Source organism: Pelophylax lessonae, assembly GCF_965119305.1.
Source record: "Pelophylax lessonae genome assembly, chromosome: 11".
In the NCBI taxonomy this organism is placed as follows: domain Eukaryota; kingdom Metazoa; phylum Chordata; class Amphibia; order Anura; family Ranidae; genus Pelophylax; species Pelophylax lessonae.
Genome location: NC_138778.1, coordinates 86,258,466 through 86,278,612, shown reverse-complemented (window position 1 = coordinate 86,278,612; position 20,147 = coordinate 86,258,466). Strand labels below are relative to the sequence as shown.

The following is a 20,147-nucleotide window of genomic DNA, read 5'->3' as shown; positions in this document are numbered from 1 at the left end:
TACTGTACATCACCACGATCACTTGTGCAATTAGGAGGAACACGCAGTTCCAGTAACAGCATGGGGTCCTGCTTTGCACAAAGCGCAGATCCCATGTGTGTTCTGTGATTACAACCCTTGAGTAACTTCAGACCAGGCAAAGGCAAAGTTTCAAATACTTTACTTGAATAAACTAACATGACATATAGCGACAACAGTCCGAAATAAAAAGCATTAATTTCCCTAACACATTTAATCTGTATCTTCAGGCTTGTGGCTGCCCCAGCATACCTGCATAGGAAAGAGTCCACAACTGGTTGAGTCCATGCTTGGCATCTTCAGGAAGGACTGTAAGCCCCAGTGATCCTCCTAGGCCATGGGATCTCTGACTTTGGCATGACTCTGATAATCCAGACTCTTGCACTGATAATTCAGACTCTGGCAATGGCAGTGAGTGGGACCTACAAAACAGAACAGGGCAGAACAAAACCCACAGAAACAGGTCCGGGGCTTTGTCTTTTTTATAGTACACAGGACCGGGGGGGGGGGGGGTTGGACACAGGAAAAACCCTCCAAGAAGGACCTGGGGAACACAATTAACTCTGGCTGGGGCAGCATTGACCTCTACCTGCCTACACACTAAAAACTATTAATTTTTGGTAGATTTTTCCAATTTAAATAACCTGAACATGTATTTCTTGGGGATAAAGTTATATATTTGGACACAGGCACATTTTTTTTTTTTTTTTTTTTCAGGCATTTGCCAAAACCATATTAAAGCTATAGTTTTAGAATGGGCTGAAAGTGCACACTCTCCGCTTTAATTTGAGATTATGTACATCCAAATTGGAGGAAGGGTTTAGGAATTACAGCTCTTAAGAATAGCCATCCCCCTTTTTCAAGGGACCAAAAGTAATTGGACAATTGAATAAAAAGCTGTTTCATGGCCTGATGTGGGTTTATGCCCCGTACACACGTACTGATCGTCTGCCGAATGATCAGCCGTCTTTTGTCCAGGGCTGTCGTGTCTGTTGAACTGCAAAAGACTGCACACAAATTTTGTCGGCCAACAACAGCCGACTGCAGAAGTGATATCATGTGATGGTTAACTTTCCTTGTCTTTTTTCTTTTCTGAGCATGCCCAGTCTTGCTAATCGGCTGTCTGTCGGCCGAAATCTGTACTGACTAGCGAACAATCGGCCGTTCTGGTGTTGGCCAACAAAAATTTTAATGCCTACACAACAGATTCTGTTCGGCCGAAAATGCGCTGTCGGAAGCATCATACTAACAAGCCTACAATCGGCCGAATATTTATGGCAGACAATCGGTATGTGTGTACGGGGCTATACTCCTTCATTATTTCTTCATCAATTGGGCAGGTAAAAGATCTGGAGTTGATTCTATTCGAAGTGTGGTATTTGCATTTTGAATCTATTGCTGTGAACTGACACCATGCCTTCAAAAGAGCTGCCCATGCAAGTGAAACAGGCCATTGTAATGCTTTAAACATGAAACCATCAGAGAGATAGCAGCAACATTAGGAGTGACCATATAACAAGTTTGGTACATTCTGAGGAAAGAAGAAAGCACTAGTGAGCTCAGCAACATAAAAATGTCTGGACGTCCACGGAAGACAACAGTGGTGAATCATTGCAGGATCCTCTCTATGGTAAAGAAAAACCCATTTACAACATCCAGACAAGTGAAGGCCACTCTCCAGGAGGTGGGTGTATCATTGTCAAAGTCTACAATGAAAAAGCAGACTTGACGAGAGCAAATACAGAGGGTTCATCACAAGGTGCAAACCATTCATAAGCCTGAAGAATAGAAAAGCCAGATTAGACTTTGCCAAAAAAAAAACATCTAAAAAAAGCCAGACCAGTTCTGAAAAAGCATTTTTTGGACGGATGAAACTAAGATCAATCTGTACCATAATGGTGGGAAGAAGAAAGTGTGGAGAAGGCTTGGAAAAGCCCATGATCCAAAGCACACAATGTCATCTGTAAAATATGGTGGAGGCAGTGTGATGGTATGGGCATGCATGGCTTCCAGTGGCACTGGGTCATTGATGTTTGATGTGACAGAAGCAGCTAGATGAATTCTGTAGTGTTTTGGGATATACTGTCAGCCCAGATTCAGTCAAATGAAGCAAAGTTGCTTGGACTGCGCTTCACCGTACAGATAGACAATGATCCAAAATAAAATAAAAGGTGTACCGCGCTATGGATAAATATAATGTGCTATACCTACATGCAGCTGTTCAAAAAATATGGTGGTGACCAAATTTCTAAGAATACAGTGCCAAATACCAGCGCAAAGAGGTGTACAATAATAAATAGTGTGTAATAAATAAATAAATAATAAATACCACTCATAAATGAATAATATTAAAGTGCAACGTGCAATTCATGTGCAAATAATATCCTGTGGTATCCCCACTGCGGGGTTATGACTATTTGAATCAATAAAAAATTAAATAAATAGAATAGTGCCAGTCCAATATATAAACGAAGATAAGCAGTGGTAGTCCAATAAATAGATAAAAACCAAAAAAAATCCAAAGGAGTCCCAAAAGTGCTTAAGTGCCAAGAGGAAAGTGCAAAATCATGCCATCAATCCAGTGCTGTGAATAGTGCCGGTCCTCCCCCTTTGGATGTCCCACTTATTGGACTGAGATGACCCTTAAGCTATATAGCCAGAAGGGTCGGTAAAGCTTGTGTCCCGGTAAGGAACTTGATATAGATATCCTTAGGGATAAGGTGTCTGTGGCTCTCAGTATCTCTCAGTACCCCGATGTACATAGGTGGAGAAAAACCTCACAATAGTGTAACTCCGATATAACCTATATCACCTGTCGATTACAGGCCACAGACCATTGTGGATATTAGGAATTCAGACAAGAGCCATGAAGAGGAGGTCAGTTGATGGCTTCCCTCTCCATAGGTCACCAAGCATCAGAATATCGCCCACAGTTTTTGTAGATGGGTCTTCACCCCAAGGTTTGTAACAGTCCTTATTAGACCTCTCAGCAGCTTTTGGCAGGCTTACAGCTCTCCCAGACAGGTGCAAACAGCAACTCCTCCTCCCCACAACACACTGCAAAAGCAACCCAGGCGCTTTAGAAGGAAAAGTGGAATATTCTGCAATGGTCGAGTCAATCGCTTTATCTCAACCCAATTGAGCATGCATTTCGCTTGCTGAAGGAAAAACTAAATGCAGAAAGACCCACAAACAAAGAACTAAAGACCGCTGCAGTTAGAGCCTGGAAAAGCATCCTAAAGGAGGAAACCCAGTCTTTGGTAATGTCCATGGGTTCCAGACTTCAGGTAGTCATTGCCAGTAAAGGATTCTCAACAAAATATTAAAAATTAGCATTTTATTTATGATTACATTCATTTGTCCAATTACATTTGAGCCCCTGAAAATGGGGGACTGTGTATAAAAATGGTTGCTGTTCCTAAAATTTCTACTTGATCATGTTCAACCCCTTGAATTAAAGCTGAAAGTCTGCACTTCAAATTAATTTGGATTGTTTAATTTCTATTTTATTCTGGTGGCATACAGGGCCAAAAGTATGAAAGTTGTGCCTGTGTCCAAATATATATGGACCTAACTGTATGCACTTTGGGGAAGTGATACTCCTTATATTGTGGAAAATGCAATAAAATATTTCTGGGTGAGGTAATGAGTGCTGCTATATCCAAGAGATGTGATGTAATCATTCCCTCGTGGAAATTCTCTGTGTATAAGTCTTCTCTGCCAGGACATGAAATAGGTAGGTTATATCCCGCCCTTATCCCCCCCCACCCCTTATCTGCTCAATCATTACTCAGTTGTTGCTTGTTTAAAAAAATCAGTTGACCCCACAAATGAGAGGGAAATGGAAAACTAAATATTAAGACTATTCAGGTGCTATATACCAGATAACAAAACTACAATAATTAATTATTAGGAAATTGTATTAAAAAGCTATATCCATAGGAAACCACATATAGTTATGACCTAATTCTTGTAGTCCTTAATTCCACAGTGGTATTGAGATAGTTCCCAACATGTTTCCCCCACTGGGCTTCTTCAGGGGACATATTACCTGCTAATGGTCATGACACTCCCCGGATAAATCATATACAGTATAGCATGGGTATCCGATGTAAACTATTCTATAAAAGTTCCCAATGTTGTCAATCAGAAAAGAGCCATCTGTTACCACAGGAGGCACATAGGGACCAGTAGTGTTTAGTACCAAAGATAACCACATGAGGGCAATAGATCCTCACAGAGGGATTAACATCATCACAGAAGACTATACGATATGCATGCTATGTCCTGTCCACGTGGCTTCGGCCCTCACAAATGAGAAGGGAGAACACAGGACAGAACTTGCAGAAGCCACGCTGTTCTATGCAGTAATGGTCCTTATCCCTTTTGCCAATGCAGAGGCATAATGACATACTGAGTGGGAGTGGTGGAAAACCCATGATCTCTGGGCTGAGCACTCAGAAGAGCCAAAATCAAGAGGCCATCACAAGCCTTGTTGCAATGCCTGTACAGCAGTTGGAGAAACTTCTAGAAAAGCCATAAGACACAGTTTTGTATGTGTGCGTACATGTAATCAAAACCCTTAATACCCCACGTTGTTTTGGAGAATATTTAAACCAATGTGTTAACGATACATTTGCTGCCACCATGAAAAAAAAATGTACCAACAAGAGTAAGCTAAAAAAAACTCGTACATACTTTCTTGTAACGGAATACAAAATATCATATAAGTGCTCTTAATAATAAATAAAAAATTCAGCGCAACTGTATAAAATAATAATAGAAAGCTGCTATGCACTAAAGGATCAATCAACCAAAAGTCCCAATAACAAATATATAACAAGTGCAGCGCTATCAAATATGGATTATGAAGATGATATCGAGGAGAGCAGTCCACAGGTGCAAATTATGGTGAAGCATACACAAGATATAAACATTCAGTGCTCTTCAATGTGCTGGTAATCCTCCACCCAGTCTCATTAGCCTCTCACCTCACATTTTAGCCCCTGTGTCACCAGACGGGCTAGTAAGACATAAACTTTCTCCAAGGATATCACCAATATAGATCAGATCCGTATTTCTCTTCATCAGAAAATAAGGCTCACAGGTAACAGATCACAGGTCCCTAAAGCAGGTCACAGGTCCATAGGAAAACAAAGGTCCGGACATAGTGCATTACCGCAATAAATTACTTTATTGAATATAGCATAATATCATAAAATTACCTTGTAAAGCACTATACAAGTGCATGTGATGAGCAGATCGAATTACACACAGCGGTCTCGACCGCAATGGATGGCGGGTGACGTCACCGGCCCCTTCGCACATGTTACGTCCCACTGGGCGGGACCTTTGTTTTCCTATGGACCTGTGACCCCCTTTATGGACCTGTGATCTGTTACCTGTGAGCCTTATTTTCTGATGAAGAGGAATACTGATCTGATCTATATTGGTGATCTCCTTGGAGAAAGTTTGTCTTACTAGCCCGTCTGGTGACACAGGGGCTAAGTGTGAGGTGAGAAGCTAATGAGACTGGGTGGAGGATTACCAGCACATTGAAGAGCACTGAATGCTTATATCTTGTGCATGCTTCACCATAATTTGCACCTGTGGACTGCTCTCCTCGATATCATCTTCATAATCCATATTTGATAGCGCTTCACTTTTTGTTATCTATAAGTGCTCTTAACATACACATCCAATATACAGTGCCAACATTTGTGTTATTAAAATGTTCATAAAATATTCGCTATATCCATCACTGGTATCTTCATAAACTCATGAATTATTCAGTGCAATAATTCATATTCTTCTTTTCAATGCATTACAATGATTGTACAGATATTTAAATCCTCCACCACTGTGTGAAAAAGTGCTCACCACTCCCCATAAGACACCACACTAAGCAGAGGTTCTTGCCTCTCATTTTACTGATTGGCAAATATAGCATTTGCAATAATCCCCTTCATGGTCACTGTTTCTATAAAGTTATCCCCTCTGCTTTCTGTGTTCTCCATATATTGCTAAGACTTGGGAAAAAAGAGTGGTCCACATAGCATAATCCTATTTAAAATATTTGTTATTATGGAAAAAAAAATATTTGCTATATTAGAAACTTAATACATTTACAAAAAACATTCTTTAAAAAAGCCCAGCAAAGATATTATCACTGTCAGATGCACCCAGAATGTAATTACCGGTGAGACCTGTCTCCCCATGCTCTCCAAGCCACACCCTATGCGTCTGATGTTCCTTCCAGTCAAACATCTGACGTCACATTCCGGTCGCTGTACAGTCCCGCTCTGATGCGTTTTGTCACTTCGTCTGTGGCTACTGATTATTGCACTGAATAATTTCTGAGTTTATTTTTTTTTAGAGCGTTCCATAATTGGGAATATGTACTGTAGGCCTAGATCCAAATACTGTATTGCCACAGCGCCTTATGGGCCTCGTACACTGTGGCTGTGACATGAACAGTCCCACTGTCCATTGCTGTTATTGGTGCAGCTGGGCCCTGCCTCCCCAAACACCATCTACTTTACTATGTACAGTGCCTTGCGAAAGTATTCGGCCGCTTGAACTTTGCGACCTTTTGCCACATTTCAGGCTTCAAAGATAAAGATATAAAACTATTTTTTGTGAAGAATCAACAAGTGGGACACAATCATGAAGTGGAAAGAAATATATTGAATATTTCAAACTTTGTTAACAAATAAAAAACTGAAAAACTGGGCGTGCAAAATTATTCAGCCCCTTTACTTTCAGTGCAGCAAACTCTCTCCAGAAGTTCAGTGAGGATCTCTGAATGTTGACCTAAATGACTAATGATGATGAATAGAATCCACCTGTTTGTAATCAAGTCTCCGTATAAATGCACCTGCACTGTAATCAAGTCTCCGTATAAATGCACCTGCACTGTGATAGTCTCAGAGGTCAGTTTAAAGCGCAAAGAGCATCATGAAGAACAAGGAACACACCAGGCAGGTCCGAGATACTGTTGTGGAGAAGTTTAAAGCCAGATTTGTATACAAAAATTTCCCAAGCTTTAAACATCCCAAGGAGCACTGTGCAAGCGATAATATTGAAATGGAAGGAGTATCAGACCACTGCAAATCTACGAAGACCTGGCCGTCCCTCAACTTTCAGCTCGTACAAGGAGGAGACTGATCAGAGATGCAGCCAAGAGGCCCATGATCACTCTGGATGAACTGCAGAGATCTACAGCTGAGGTGGGAGACTCTGTCCATAGGACAACAATCAGTCGTATACTGCACAAATCTGGCCTTTATGGAAGAGTGGCAAGAAGAAAGCCATTTCTTAAAGATATCCATAAAAGGTGTCGTTTAAAGTTTGCCACAAGCCACCTGGGAGACACACCAAACATGTGGAAGAAGGTGCTCTGGTCAGATGAAACCAAAATCAAACTTTTTGGCAACCATGCAAAACGTTATGTTTGGCGTAAAAGCAACACAGCTCATCACCCTGAACACACCATCCCCACTGTCAAACATGGTGGTGGCAGCATCATGGTTTGGGCCTGCTTTTCTTCAGCAGGGACAGGGAAGATGGTTAAAATTGATGGGAAGATGGATGGAGACAAATACAGGACCATTCTGGAAGAAAACCTGATGGGAGTCTTCAAAAGACCTGAGACTGGGACGGAGATTTGTCTTCCAACAAGACAATGATCCAAAACATAAAGCAAAATCTACAATGGAATGGTTCACAAACATATCCAGGTGTTAGAATGGCCAAGTCAAAGTCCAGGCCTGAATCGAATCGAGAATCTGTGGAAAGAACTGAAAACTGCTGTTCACAAACGCTCTCCATCCAACCTCACTGAGCTCGAGCTGTTTTGGAAGGAGGAATGGGCAAAAATGTCAGTCTCTCGATGTGCAAAACGGATAGAGACATATCCCAAGCGACTTACAGCTGTAATCGCAGCAAATCGGAGGTAGGAGTCCAGGACAACCTGGGCTCTAGCGATCACAGGATGATCACATTTAGTATTAATAACAATATAAAAAGGCAAGTGGGGAACATAAGAACCCTAAACTTCAGAAGGGCAGACTTTCCAAAATTGTACTCATTGATGGAAAGGGTAAACTGGGATCACTGACCACAGAGGAAAAATGGGAATGCTTTAGAACAATATTAAGCAAAGGCATCTTGCAGTGCATTCCTATGGGGAATAAATTTAGAAGAGACAAAGCCAAACCTGGCTGGCTAAACCGTAGCGTTAAAAAACTTATTAGGGGAAAAAAATTGGCCTTCAAGAAATATAAATCAGAGGGCACCGTATCGGCCTTCCAGCAATACAAGGAGGAAAATAAGAAGTGTAAACACGAAATCAAGATGGCTAAAATCAACTTTGAGAGACAAATAGCGGAGGATAGTAAAAAAAACCCAAAGAAATTCTTTAAATATATCAACAGCAAAAAAACTAGGGCAGAGCATATTGCACACATAATTAGCGATGATGGGAGGATGGTTACAGAGGACACTGAAAAAGCAACCGTGCTGAATTCTTTTTTCTCGTCAGTCTTTACGCAGGAAAAGGAAGGGTACACTGACCATGACTGTATGGTTAGTAGTAATACACAGGACTTGCCACTATGGCTAACAGAGGGGGAAATCAGGGAAAGACTGGATAAACTTAACACAAACAAATCACCAGGCCCGGATGGCGTACATCCGAGAGTGCTCAAGGAACTCAGTATGGTTATATCTAGACCACTGTTCCTGATCTTTGCTGACAGTATTAGGACAGGAGATGTACCAGGGGACTGGAGGAAGGCTAACGTGATTCCGATATTCAAAAAGGGCCAGAGACATATCCCGGGAAATTATAGGCCTGTCAGTCTGACATCAATAATATGTAAACTTTTGGAGGGGATGATAAGGGACTATATCGTAGAGTATGCTAAAGACAACAACATCATCAGTAGTAACCAGCACGGGTTTACAAATGGGCGATCTTGTCAAACCAATCTCTTAGCATTCTACGAGGAAGTGAGCTGTGAGCTAGATAGGGGGAGACCAGTGGATGTGGTGTACTTGGATTTCGCTAAGGCGTTTGATACAGTTCCCCACAAGCGCTTAATTTATAAAATAAGGTCTGCAGGTATCGACAGCAGGGTTTGCTCTTGGATACGGAATTGGCTAAAAGGCCGTGTCCAAAGGGTAGTAATAAACAGCGCATACTCAGACTGGTCTGAGGTAGTAAGCGGGGTGCCCCAGGGCTCAGTCCTGGGACCAACCTTGTTCAATTTATTCATAAACAGCATTGAGGAAGGGATCAGTAGTTCGTTATCAGTTTTTGCAGATGACACAAAATTGGCCAGGGCAATAACTGCACAGCATGAAGCAGATATCCTACAGAATGACCTGGACAAAATTACGGAGTGGGCAACGACATGGCAAATGAGGTTTAATGTGGAGAAGTGTAAGGTTTTGCACTTGGGGACCAAAAACATAAAAACACAATACACGTTAGGAGGGGAACCCTTGGGGGAATCAAAAATGGAGAAAGATCTGGGAGTCTTAGTTGATGATAGATTAGGCAACAGCATGCAATGCCAAGCGGCAGCTTCCAAAGCCAACAGAATATTAGCATGCATAAAGAAAGGGATGTATTCCAGAGATAAGACTATAATCCTTCCACTTTATAAAACTCTGGTCCGACCGCATCTGGAGTATTCTGTCCAGTTCTGGTCGCCAGTCCTCAGGAGGGATGTGTTGGAGCTGGAGAAAGTCCAGAGAAGGGCAACTAAACTGATTAGGGGGTTGGAGGACCTTACCTATGAAGAGCGGCTGCAATCGCTCGATTTATTTTCCCTGGAGAAAAGACGTCTGAGAGGGGACATGATAGCAATTTATAAATATCTTAATGGGGATCTCAGCTTAGAAGAAAAGCTGTTCATTCGAAGGAATTGCATGAGGACTCGAGGACATACAATGCGATTAGAGGAGAAGCGTTTTAACCTCAGGCAACGTGGGGGGTTCTTTACTGTTAGGGCTACAAGATTGTGGAATTGTCTACCACAAGAGGTGGTTTCTGCGGGTAGTATGGTGACTTTCAAAAGACTCTTAGACTTACATCTCAAGGATCAGGAGATTGAGGGCTATGTTAGATGATTACAGTCACACACACCTACACAGGTTGAACTGGATGGACTATTGTCTTTATTCAACCTCACCTACTATGTAACTATGTAAAAGGTGGCGCTACAAAGTATTAACTTAAGGGGGCTGAATAATTTTGCACGCCCAATTTTTCAGTTTTTTATTTGTTAAAGTTTGAATTCTCCAATAAATTTCGTTCCACTTCATGATTGTGTCCCAATTACAGTTTTATATCTTTATGTTTGAAGCCTGAAATGTGGCAAAAGGTCGCAAAGTTCAAGGGGGCCGAATACTTTCGCAAGGCACTGTAGGTAGAGTTGATTGCTCAATGCTTTCCCAGTTGGAATCTGTTGGAATCTGAAAGGAATAAAAAGGAAGAGAGTGGTGAAACAACTAAGAGGTTCAGTGGAGCTTTCTGTATGTGATAAACTAAGGAGGTGCTACATCAGCGCTTGTGAATGCCTACTTTTCTTTATAGGCAAGCAAATGGGGTTCTTAATACCCAGACAAAACCAAGTATGGAATTTAATGCCCTACAGCTGTATGTCTGTTTATACAGTGCATCCAGAAAATATTCACAGCGCTTCAGTTTTTCCACGTTATTGTTATGTTATAGCTTTATTCCAAAATGGATTAAATTCATTATTTTCCTCAAAATTTTATAAACAATACCCCATAATGACTAAGTGAAAGAGGTTTGTTTGAAATCTTTTCACATTTATTAAAAACAAAAAATGAAGAAAAATCCCATGCACCTTCACCCCATTTTGAGTTCCAGAGCACTCTGGAGTAGTTTTTTAATCAAGGATGTCTCTGTACATTGCTGCAGTCATCTTTCCCTCAATCCTGACTAGTCTCCCAGTCCCTGCCGCTGAAAAACATCCACACAGCATGATGCTCCTACCAACATGCTTCACTGTAGGGATGGTATTGGCCAGGTGATGAGTGGTACCTGGATTCTACCAGACATGGTACTTGCCATTCAGGCCAAAGAGTTCAATCTTTGATTCATCAGACCAGAGAATTTTACTTCTCATGGTCTGAGAGTCCTTCAGGTGCCTTTTGGCAAACTCCAGATGGGCTGTCGTGTCTTTAACTGACTTCCATTATGGCCACTCTACCACACAGGCCTTATTTATGAAGTGGTGCAGAGATGGTTGTGCTTTTGGAAGGTTCTTCTCTCGCCACAGAGAAAAGCTAGACCTCTATCAGAGTGACCATCGGGTTCATGGTCACCTCTCTGACTAAGGCCCTTCTCGCTCAATTGCTTAGTTTGACCATGCGGTCTGCTCTAGGAAGAGTCCTGGTGGTTCCAGACTTTCATTTACGGATGACGGAGGTCACTGTGCTCATTGGAATCTTCAATGCTGCTGAAAATTTTCTGTACCCTTCCCCAGGTCTGTGCTTCAAAACCATCCTGTCTTGGAGGTCTACAGACAATTCCTTGGACTTCATGGCTTGGTTTGGGCTCTGATATGCACTGTTAACTATGGGACCTTTTTATATAGACAGGTGTGTGCTATTCCAAATCATGTCCAACCAACTGAATTAACCACATGTGGAGTCCACATGTGGAGTCCAATCAAGTTGTAGAAACATCTCCAGGATGATCAGTAGAAACAGGATGCACCTGAGCTCAATTTTGAGTGTCATGGAAAAAGGCTGTTAATACTTTTGTGAAATGCTGTACATAGTGTGTACACCCCTCACGTTTTTGTAAATATTTTATTATATCTTTTTATGTGACAACCCTAAAGAAATGACACTTTGCTATATTGTAAAGTAGTGAGAGTACAGCTTGTATAACAATGTTAATTTGCTGTCCCTCAAAAAAAAAAAAAAAAAAACATACACAGCCAATAATGTCTAAACCACTGGCAACAAAAGTGAGTACACCCCTAAGTAAAAATGTCCAAATGTGGCTCAATTGGCCTTTTTCCCTCCCCGGTGTCATGTGACTTGTTTAGTGTTACAAGGTCTCAGGTGTGAATCGGGAGCAGCTGTGTTAAATTTGGCGTTATTGCTCTCACTCTCTTACTGGTCACTGGAAGTTCAACATGGCACCTCATGGCAAAGAACTCTGAGTATCTAAAAAAAGTATTGTTGCTCTACATAAAGATGGCCTAGGCTAAGAAGATTGCCAAGACCCTGAAATTGAGTTGCAACGCGGTGGCCAAGACCATACAGTGGTTTAACAGGACAGGTTCCACTCAGAACAGTAAAGTGCAAGAAAGAGGTTGAAAACGGCGCTACCTTTGTGCAATAAATAATAAAGTGCAATCACTTGCAATCAAATGATAAATAAGGGGGTGTATCCCATTAAACCATAAAAGAGGTAAAATGAATATATACTGTGTATTGGGTGGATTCAAATAAAACTGATTAAATCTCCTGATGTGTAGTAGGTACAACCCAAAAAGTGCTGAAGTGCAGTAAATAAATTTATGACATAGACAAGTGTGTTTATTGTGATAAAAATATATAAATAAATCAATACAGTGCAGAAGTAAAATAAATCATGTGTTGGGTAATAATCCTGGCACTGTTACTATTGTAAGTGTAACATGCCAATACAAAACAAATTGGTGATGAAAGTGGTGAGTGAACCAGGGAAAAATCCCTTAAGGTAAGGTGGCAGCTGCAATCACCGTGTAACCACTAGGTGTCGCGCTGTGTATACAACCTGCCGTATGTAGAAGTCAGGCCAATGTATATCTCCGAGGGTCCCCCTCCACAGTCAACAAGGCACCAGTTGGTGTGTTTCCATATGGAAAAAGAAAGAGGGGAGCCCCATGAAGTATTGATCACAAATAGTAAGAGAAAACGTAGCATCCTACTTACTATTCTTAATAAATCTTACTATTTGTGATCAATACTGCCACCTTACCTTAAGGGATTTTTCCCTGGTTCACTCACCACTTTCATCACCAATTTGTTTTGTATTGGCATGTTACACTTACAATAGTAACAGTGCCAGGATTATTACCCAACACATGATTTATTTTACTTCTGCACTGTATTGATTTATTTATATATTTTTATCACAATAAACACACTTGTGTAATAGGTACAACCCAAAAAGTGCTGAAGTGCAGTAAATAAATTTATGACATAGACATCAGGAGATTTAATCCGTTTTATTTGAATCCACCCAATACACAGTATATATTCATTTTACCTCTTTTATGGTTTTATGGGATACACCCCCTTATTTATCATTTGATTGCAAGTGATTGCACTTTATTATTTATTGCACAAAGGTAGTGCCGTTTTCAACCTCTTTCTTGCACTTTACTTATATCTTGACCCCTTTGGGGTTTGGTTGTTGGCTGCTTACACCTGATAGCCGTTCACGCTTCACCGCACACTCCATAGCGCTGGTCATTTTTTGCTTTTATCTCCACTCAGAACAGGCCCCCCTATGGTCGACCAAAGAAGTTGAGTGTACATGCTCAACGTCACATCCAGAGGTTGTCTTTGGGAAATAGACGTATGAGTGCTGCCAGCAACGCTGCAGAGGTTGAAGGGGTGGGGGGGATCAGCCTGTCAGTGCTCAGACCATACGCCGCACACTGCATCAAATTGGTCTGCATGGCTGTCGTCCCAGAAGGAAGCCTCTTCTAAAGATGATGCCTGCAAACAGTTTGCCGAAGACAAGCAGACTAAGGACATGGATTACTGGAACCATGTCCTGTGGTCTGATGAGACCATGATAAACTTATTTGGTTCAGATGGTGTCAAGTGTGTGTGTCTTGCCTACAGTCAAGCATGGTGGCGGAAGTGTCATGGTCGGGGGCTGCATTAGTGCTGCCGCCACTGGGGGGGCTACAGTTTGAGAGAACCATGAATGCTAACATGTACTGTGACATACTGAAGCAGAGCATGATCCCCTCACTTCGGAGACTGGGCCGCAAGGCAGTATTCCAACTTAACGACCCCAAACAAACCTCAAACGGAAGCTGGAGGAGCGCAAGATCTCTAACATCCACCAGCACTGTGATGTCGTCATGGAGGAGCAGAAGACTCCAGTGGCAACCTGTGAAGCTCTGGTGAACTCCATGCCCAAGAGGGTTAAGGCAGTGCTGGAAAATAATGGTGGCCACATAAAATATTGACACTTTGGGCCCAATTTGGACATTGTCAATTGGGGGTGTACTCACTTTTGTTGCCAGCGGTTTAGACCATAATGGCTGTGCGTTGAGTTATGTTGAGGGGACAGCAAATTTACACTGTTGTACAAGCTGTGCACTCACTACTTTTCATTGTAGCAAAGTGTCATTTCTTCAGTGCTGTCACATAAAAAGATATAATAAAATATTTACAAAAATGTGAGAGGTGTACTCGCTTTTGTGAAATACTGTACATGTGATTTATTAAAAAAAAAAAAAAAAAATTTGCAAAGATTTCAAACAAACTTCTTTCACGTTGTCATTTGGGATATGGTTTGTAGAATTTTTGAGAAAAACAATTTAAATCCATTTTGGAATAAGGCCGTAACAAAACCAAATGTGGAAAAAGTAAAGTGCTGTGAATACTTTCTGCATGCACTGTACTTTCGTTTTGTTCTCCAAGCCTGAATTCTGGGATGTTCACCTTTTTGATAATGATTAAAGTGTTCCCAAACCCAGGACCCTGCATTCACTGTATCTGGTCTCCCACAGTACATAGAAATGCAATAGTTTTAGTAAATATGAACTTCTAAATACCTTTTTTCATTAGCAGTTAGAGCAGTCTTATGACTTGTATCAGTGTCTGGTTAAAGCTTGTAGGACTTTTAATTTTCCCCTGATCCTCTGTCTGGAGAGTGCTGATTGGCCCTGTGCTGATCACATGCCCTCTCCCAAGAAAAAAAATCTCTCACAATACACACCAAACTGAGCATGTGCAGCCTGTCCCCTAATACTCTGTTCTATCAGGAGATTGGTTGGAGTCAGTTAAATAAGAGGAGGATCAGAGAGACAGGATCACACAGCCTTTATATACACTGCACATGATTAACCCCTTAGGTTCCACAGGTAGTATGCACACTTTACTGCATATACACACCGATTTTACTGTTGTGGGTTTAGTAACACTTTAAGCTTTCCAACACCATCACATATTCCAGTATTCCTACACATTATGACACAGAAGCCCATGGGCCAATAGGAATCTGTTGGGGTAAGAGGGCAGGCTAGAAATTTTGTTTATATTGTCAATCAAGTTAATAAACTACTAATAATGCTTCCTTTTACAGCTGATCAACAGTGTCCAAGACAAGGGAGCACCTCCAAGCATGGATGATCTGGATGATTTAGATGTAAGTATAGTAGCGAACAAAAACCCAAAGTAGCTCCTTTCTGTAACCCATTAAAGCAGAACATAAGCGGAGTTCCGGCCACATACACTTTTTTGAGCTAAAAATACCCCCCTAATCCTAAGCTACCCCCAATTACCCTAACACTAACCCCCACATTACAGTACATTACCTTTACTGAATAAAGATAAATACTTACCTTTTAAAATTGATTGCAGAGCGTGGCCATCTCCGGTGTGGGCATCTGAAGCCGTGGTGTCCCCCACCATGTTCCTCTTCCTGGTTTTGGGCTACCCAGAATGCCTATCGCATTCTCTCGCATGCGCTGTAGATTGCGATCGGCACTCAGAGTAGCGGTCGGCCGTTCCCATTGCATCCTGGGATTGATGACGCTCATCTCCCAGGATGCAATGCAAAGGAGGAAGTGACGTCGGGGGCCGTGACCGCACAAGGAGGAAGAGGAAGGAAGGTACGTTTATTTTAATTAAAAACAAGGTAAGTGAAACAAAAAAAAAATATTTATTATCCAATTCTTTTTCAGGTTTTTCTACTCTAACTGATGCTGCAAAGTTTATTTTTAGGCTGGAACTCCGCTTTAACTCCAAAAAATGTTGTTTCTTTCAAACCCTAGCCAGTTCATCATTGAGAGCTGGCTGCCTGAACCTAAAAGAAGCAACCAGCTTAGAGGGATCAAGATAGTGGTGCAGTACTTGGGTTATGTCACCTGCACAGTGGATCACAGCGGGATAGTGCTGGATTCAATGTACAGGTGAATATGATTTTGAAGATAATGCAGCAATACAGGTGAGAGGGAAATACACACTTTAAAGTGCTTGTAAACCATAGTTACATAGGTTGAAAAAATACACAAGTACATCTGGCTCAACCATTAAAAAACAAAAAACAGTAAACCCAACCATACAATCCCATATACGCAATCCTATACCCGCAGTTGATCCAGAAGAAGGTGAAAAAACCCAGCAAAGCATGATCCAATTTGCTACAGCAGGGGGACAAATTCCTTCCTGATCCCCCTGAGAGGCAATCAGATATTCCCTGGATCAAGTTTACCTATGACTATTAGTACCCATTTATATTATGTACACCCTGGCCTTTTTTAAAGCAATCTACTGAGCTAGCCAGAACCACCTCTGGAGGGAGTCTATTCCACATTTTCACAGTTCTTACGGTGAAGAAACCTTTCCGTATTTGGAGACTAAATCTCTTTTCCTCTAGACGTAAAGAGTGCCCCCTTGTCCTCAGGGATGACCTTAAAGTGAATAACTCCACACCAAGTTCACTATATGGACCCCTTATGTAATTTTACATGATGATCATATCTCCCCTAATCTCCTCTTCTCAAGAGAGAATAAATTCAGCTCCTCTAACCTTTCCTCATAGGGTCTTACTAATGATTTGTACAGGAGCAAATCAGGGGTATTTGTCTCTTTTGGTCTGCTAAATGTACCATTTAAAGTTTTTTATAAAGTCGTCTTTCAGGAAAGCATCTGAGAGGGCTCCTCCTACCTATAAACAGGAAACCCAAAGTGATGATTTCAAACCCGGAAACCTGCAAAACATTGCCAAAAGTACAGGAGCACAGCATTTTTGCATGGAGGGAGAGCCAATTTACAACAGGTATACTGCTGGTGGGACAGCTGGGGACAACCATACTGCTGGTGGGACAGCTGGGGAAGGGGGGGGGGTGGAGCTGCAATCCCCAGCAGGCTCTTCTACCAGTAATAACCTCTCATCAAGTCTAGCTACCATTCCATCTTGCAGCTGGGAAGAAACTAGCAGACCTGAGCAGGAAGGTCAGAGAATGGTTTGTGCTCTTATTCTGAGGAGGGTGGGGGGGGGGGACCCCTGAGGCTTATCTTCCCCATGGAAGATACGGAAGAGCTGCTAAGAGCCATTGTGGATACTTTAGGCATCAATGAAGAGGATGTAGAACTTTCCCTTTATGATAAAATGTACAAAGGGCTGCAACCAAAGAACCCCAGGACTTTTCCAGTTAATCAAACCCTAAAAGACATCATAAAAAAGAGTGGGAAGAACCAAAGAAGCAACGGTTTGCGCCAGCATCTATGAAGTGCAGATACCCCTTCACAGAAGATGACATTGAACCCTGGGACAAATGACTTGGTCAACGCATCATTCTCCAAAATACCAAACAAAACCAGCCTTTCATTTAAATACTCAGAAATAAAGGGCCTGATGGACACAATGGCAGAATCCTGCAATAAAAGCCATGGGTTGTGGGTGCTTCTAACTTTAACCCTGCAACCACATTAACCTGCACAGTGCACACTCTATTACTGTGGCTCAACCAGTTCCAGAATCCTCTAGAGGGAGGTACATCAAGAGAAGAGCTGCTGAAGACAATCCCTATGCTAACAAGGGCAGTAGTCTTTATAGCAGATGGTTCAGCAGAAGCAGTAGAAGTAACCGCACAATCCATGGCCCTGATCAACATAGCCAGAAGGGATTTGTGGCTTAAAGCCTGGTCAAGGAATGCCACCTTGAAAAGCAAACTCTGTCGCATCCCCTTCTCAGGCAAACTGCTAATTCAGGCCTGAATAGCAGACAGAAAAGAAGGGTTCCTGCAGTCAAAGAAAAGGCAGAACAAAACCACCTTATGTCCGCAAGGAGGAAGCAACAAACAGACTCTAAAAAATGCAAGTCCTTTTCAAGTGTAAAAATCAAAGAAGGTTTCATTCTCAAATCACCTTCCGCCACCACCAGAAAGCAATGACTGCTTACAGGTAGGGGGAAGACTGGCATCACACTTAAACCAGTGACAGAACATAACTGCGAACAGGTTTTTCCTCCACACAATAGAAGGATGCGCCATAGAATTCTCCAGCACTTGGCCATTCAGATATCTTGTCAGAGAACAAGGGTTTATTGTATGGGCGCTTCCGTGGAATACAGCAGGCTTTAGGCGAGACACTGCACTTCTGCAGCACTGGAGAGGAGAAGCTGCTCTAAAGTGATAAAGATAAAAAGACAAGGTGCCTCTTAAGTGCAGTAGGCTCTGAGTATTTATAAGGTTAAAAGTATAAAAGCACTCGCATTTGGTAAATGTGACATGGGCATAGAAAAGATCTGTCTGGAGTCTTCCTATCCGCTGTGCTGAGTGGTTGAAATGAGGACATCCAGTGGTCCGCTTCCTGTAGATGTGTCCTTTCGTCTGTGTCTCAGCCTGGTCGGCATGAGATTTCCTGAAGGCAGGGTGTGGACGCAGCAGCTGGTGTCCAATAGAGCGGGTGGTGGGCGGTTACATGTTTCGGAGCTCAGCTCCTTCGTCAGACCTCCCGCTGGGAGGCGCCTTGTCTTTTTATCTTTACAGATATCTTGTCACATTGTTGTCAAGAAACAAAGAGCAGAAGGACTACAACTATGGTCCCCAGCAGAAGTATTGCTAACACAGAAAGTAACCTCCTTTATTTTGCCCATATTTTTGCCAAGAGGAGACTCTCAAAACCAACCTACAATTAAGCATCAGGTATTTTTGGGAACTGGGGTGGATAATCAAACAAAACTTGCCTAATTCCCAGCCAAACAGTAAACAATCTGGGGTATGTCATAAATGCTAAAGATACAAAGATCTACCGCACACAGGAAAAAGCAGAGGATGTTAGAAGAAATAACATCCCTTTTTCTTTCAACCATGACTACGATCATAAATGGAATGAGAATAATAGGACTAATGACGTCTTCCATTCCAGCCATCACCTGGGTGAAATTACACACAAGGCCGCTAAGGATTCTTTTCTATAAGCCAAAATAATATGCAAAAATTACACCAGAAACCCCTCATGGACTTTAGAGACAGACCAACATTGTAAAAATTGTATTTATTATATTGAATTATAAAAATATATAATATAAAACCTACAGATATTGCAACAGTATACAAAATAGATACAGATAAAACAAGTACCCATTACATCACAGAAGTATGTAAAATATGCGGCCACCCGTAGTGAACCATCAGGCTCGCTAACACCTAACATGTTTCGGACTGATATAGTGGAGTCCTTCTTCTTCATAGGTACAACGGTGGGTACTTACTATATTTTTCGCTCCACAAGATGCACTTTTTTCCCCTGAGGAGTACATGTACTCAGGAGTACATAAGAAGAGTGTTCATAGTGTAGTAAACTCAGAATTTCTTTATTAAATATAACATATCACACTTGCATCAATAAAACAAATAGTCAGTGTTAAATTGTCTAAATGCAGACATCCGGGACTCTTCCTGCGTTCCACGGACTGAAACCGAAAAGCCGGAATTGACGTAATGACGCTTGGCTTTGCCCTACGCATTTTGTCACACTGACGTCATCTGGAGCGGCCGCTGACCATTCGTTTTATTGATGTAAGTGTTTTTTTATATTTAATAAAGGAGTTCTGAGTTTACCACACGATGTGCACTCTTCTTATGTACTCCTGAGGAAACATCCACCCAGTTCCAGTGTGGGGAAAGGAGCCACTTAAGGGTCATTACTACTGCAGCAAGGCTTTTACCCCTATCCAGGGGTTTTGCTTCTGGTGAGTGTTTATCCCAAAGGGGGGGAGGCACTAGTCGAGGAACTGACCAGCTCACACTGGGGGCTGTGTTACGGAAGTTGGGCTCATTAAAGAGTTTCACCACTGGACTACTTGTATCCATCATCTAGCAGGAATCCTGCTTAAGGGCACC

The 20,147-nt window shown here is 41.9% G+C and overlaps 1 protein-coding gene across 1 annotated transcript in view; it reads left to right on the top strand.

Annotated features, from left to right (window-relative positions):
* Positions 1 to 19,222, top strand: part of PTGES3L (prostaglandin E synthase 3 like) — a gene marked incomplete at its 3' end in the record, with an annotated part of 124,700 nt that extends 105,478 nt beyond the window's left edge. Inside the window, exons 6-7 of the mRNA XM_082272790.1 lie at positions 15,380 to 15,471; positions 19,000 to 19,222. Of these exons, the coding sequence (XP_082128916.1) occupies positions 15,380 to 15,471; positions 19,000 to 19,222 (315 nt within the window). The remainder of the gene's footprint in view (positions 1 to 15,379; positions 15,472 to 18,999) is intronic.
* Positions 19,223 to 20,147: the final 925 nt, after the last annotated feature.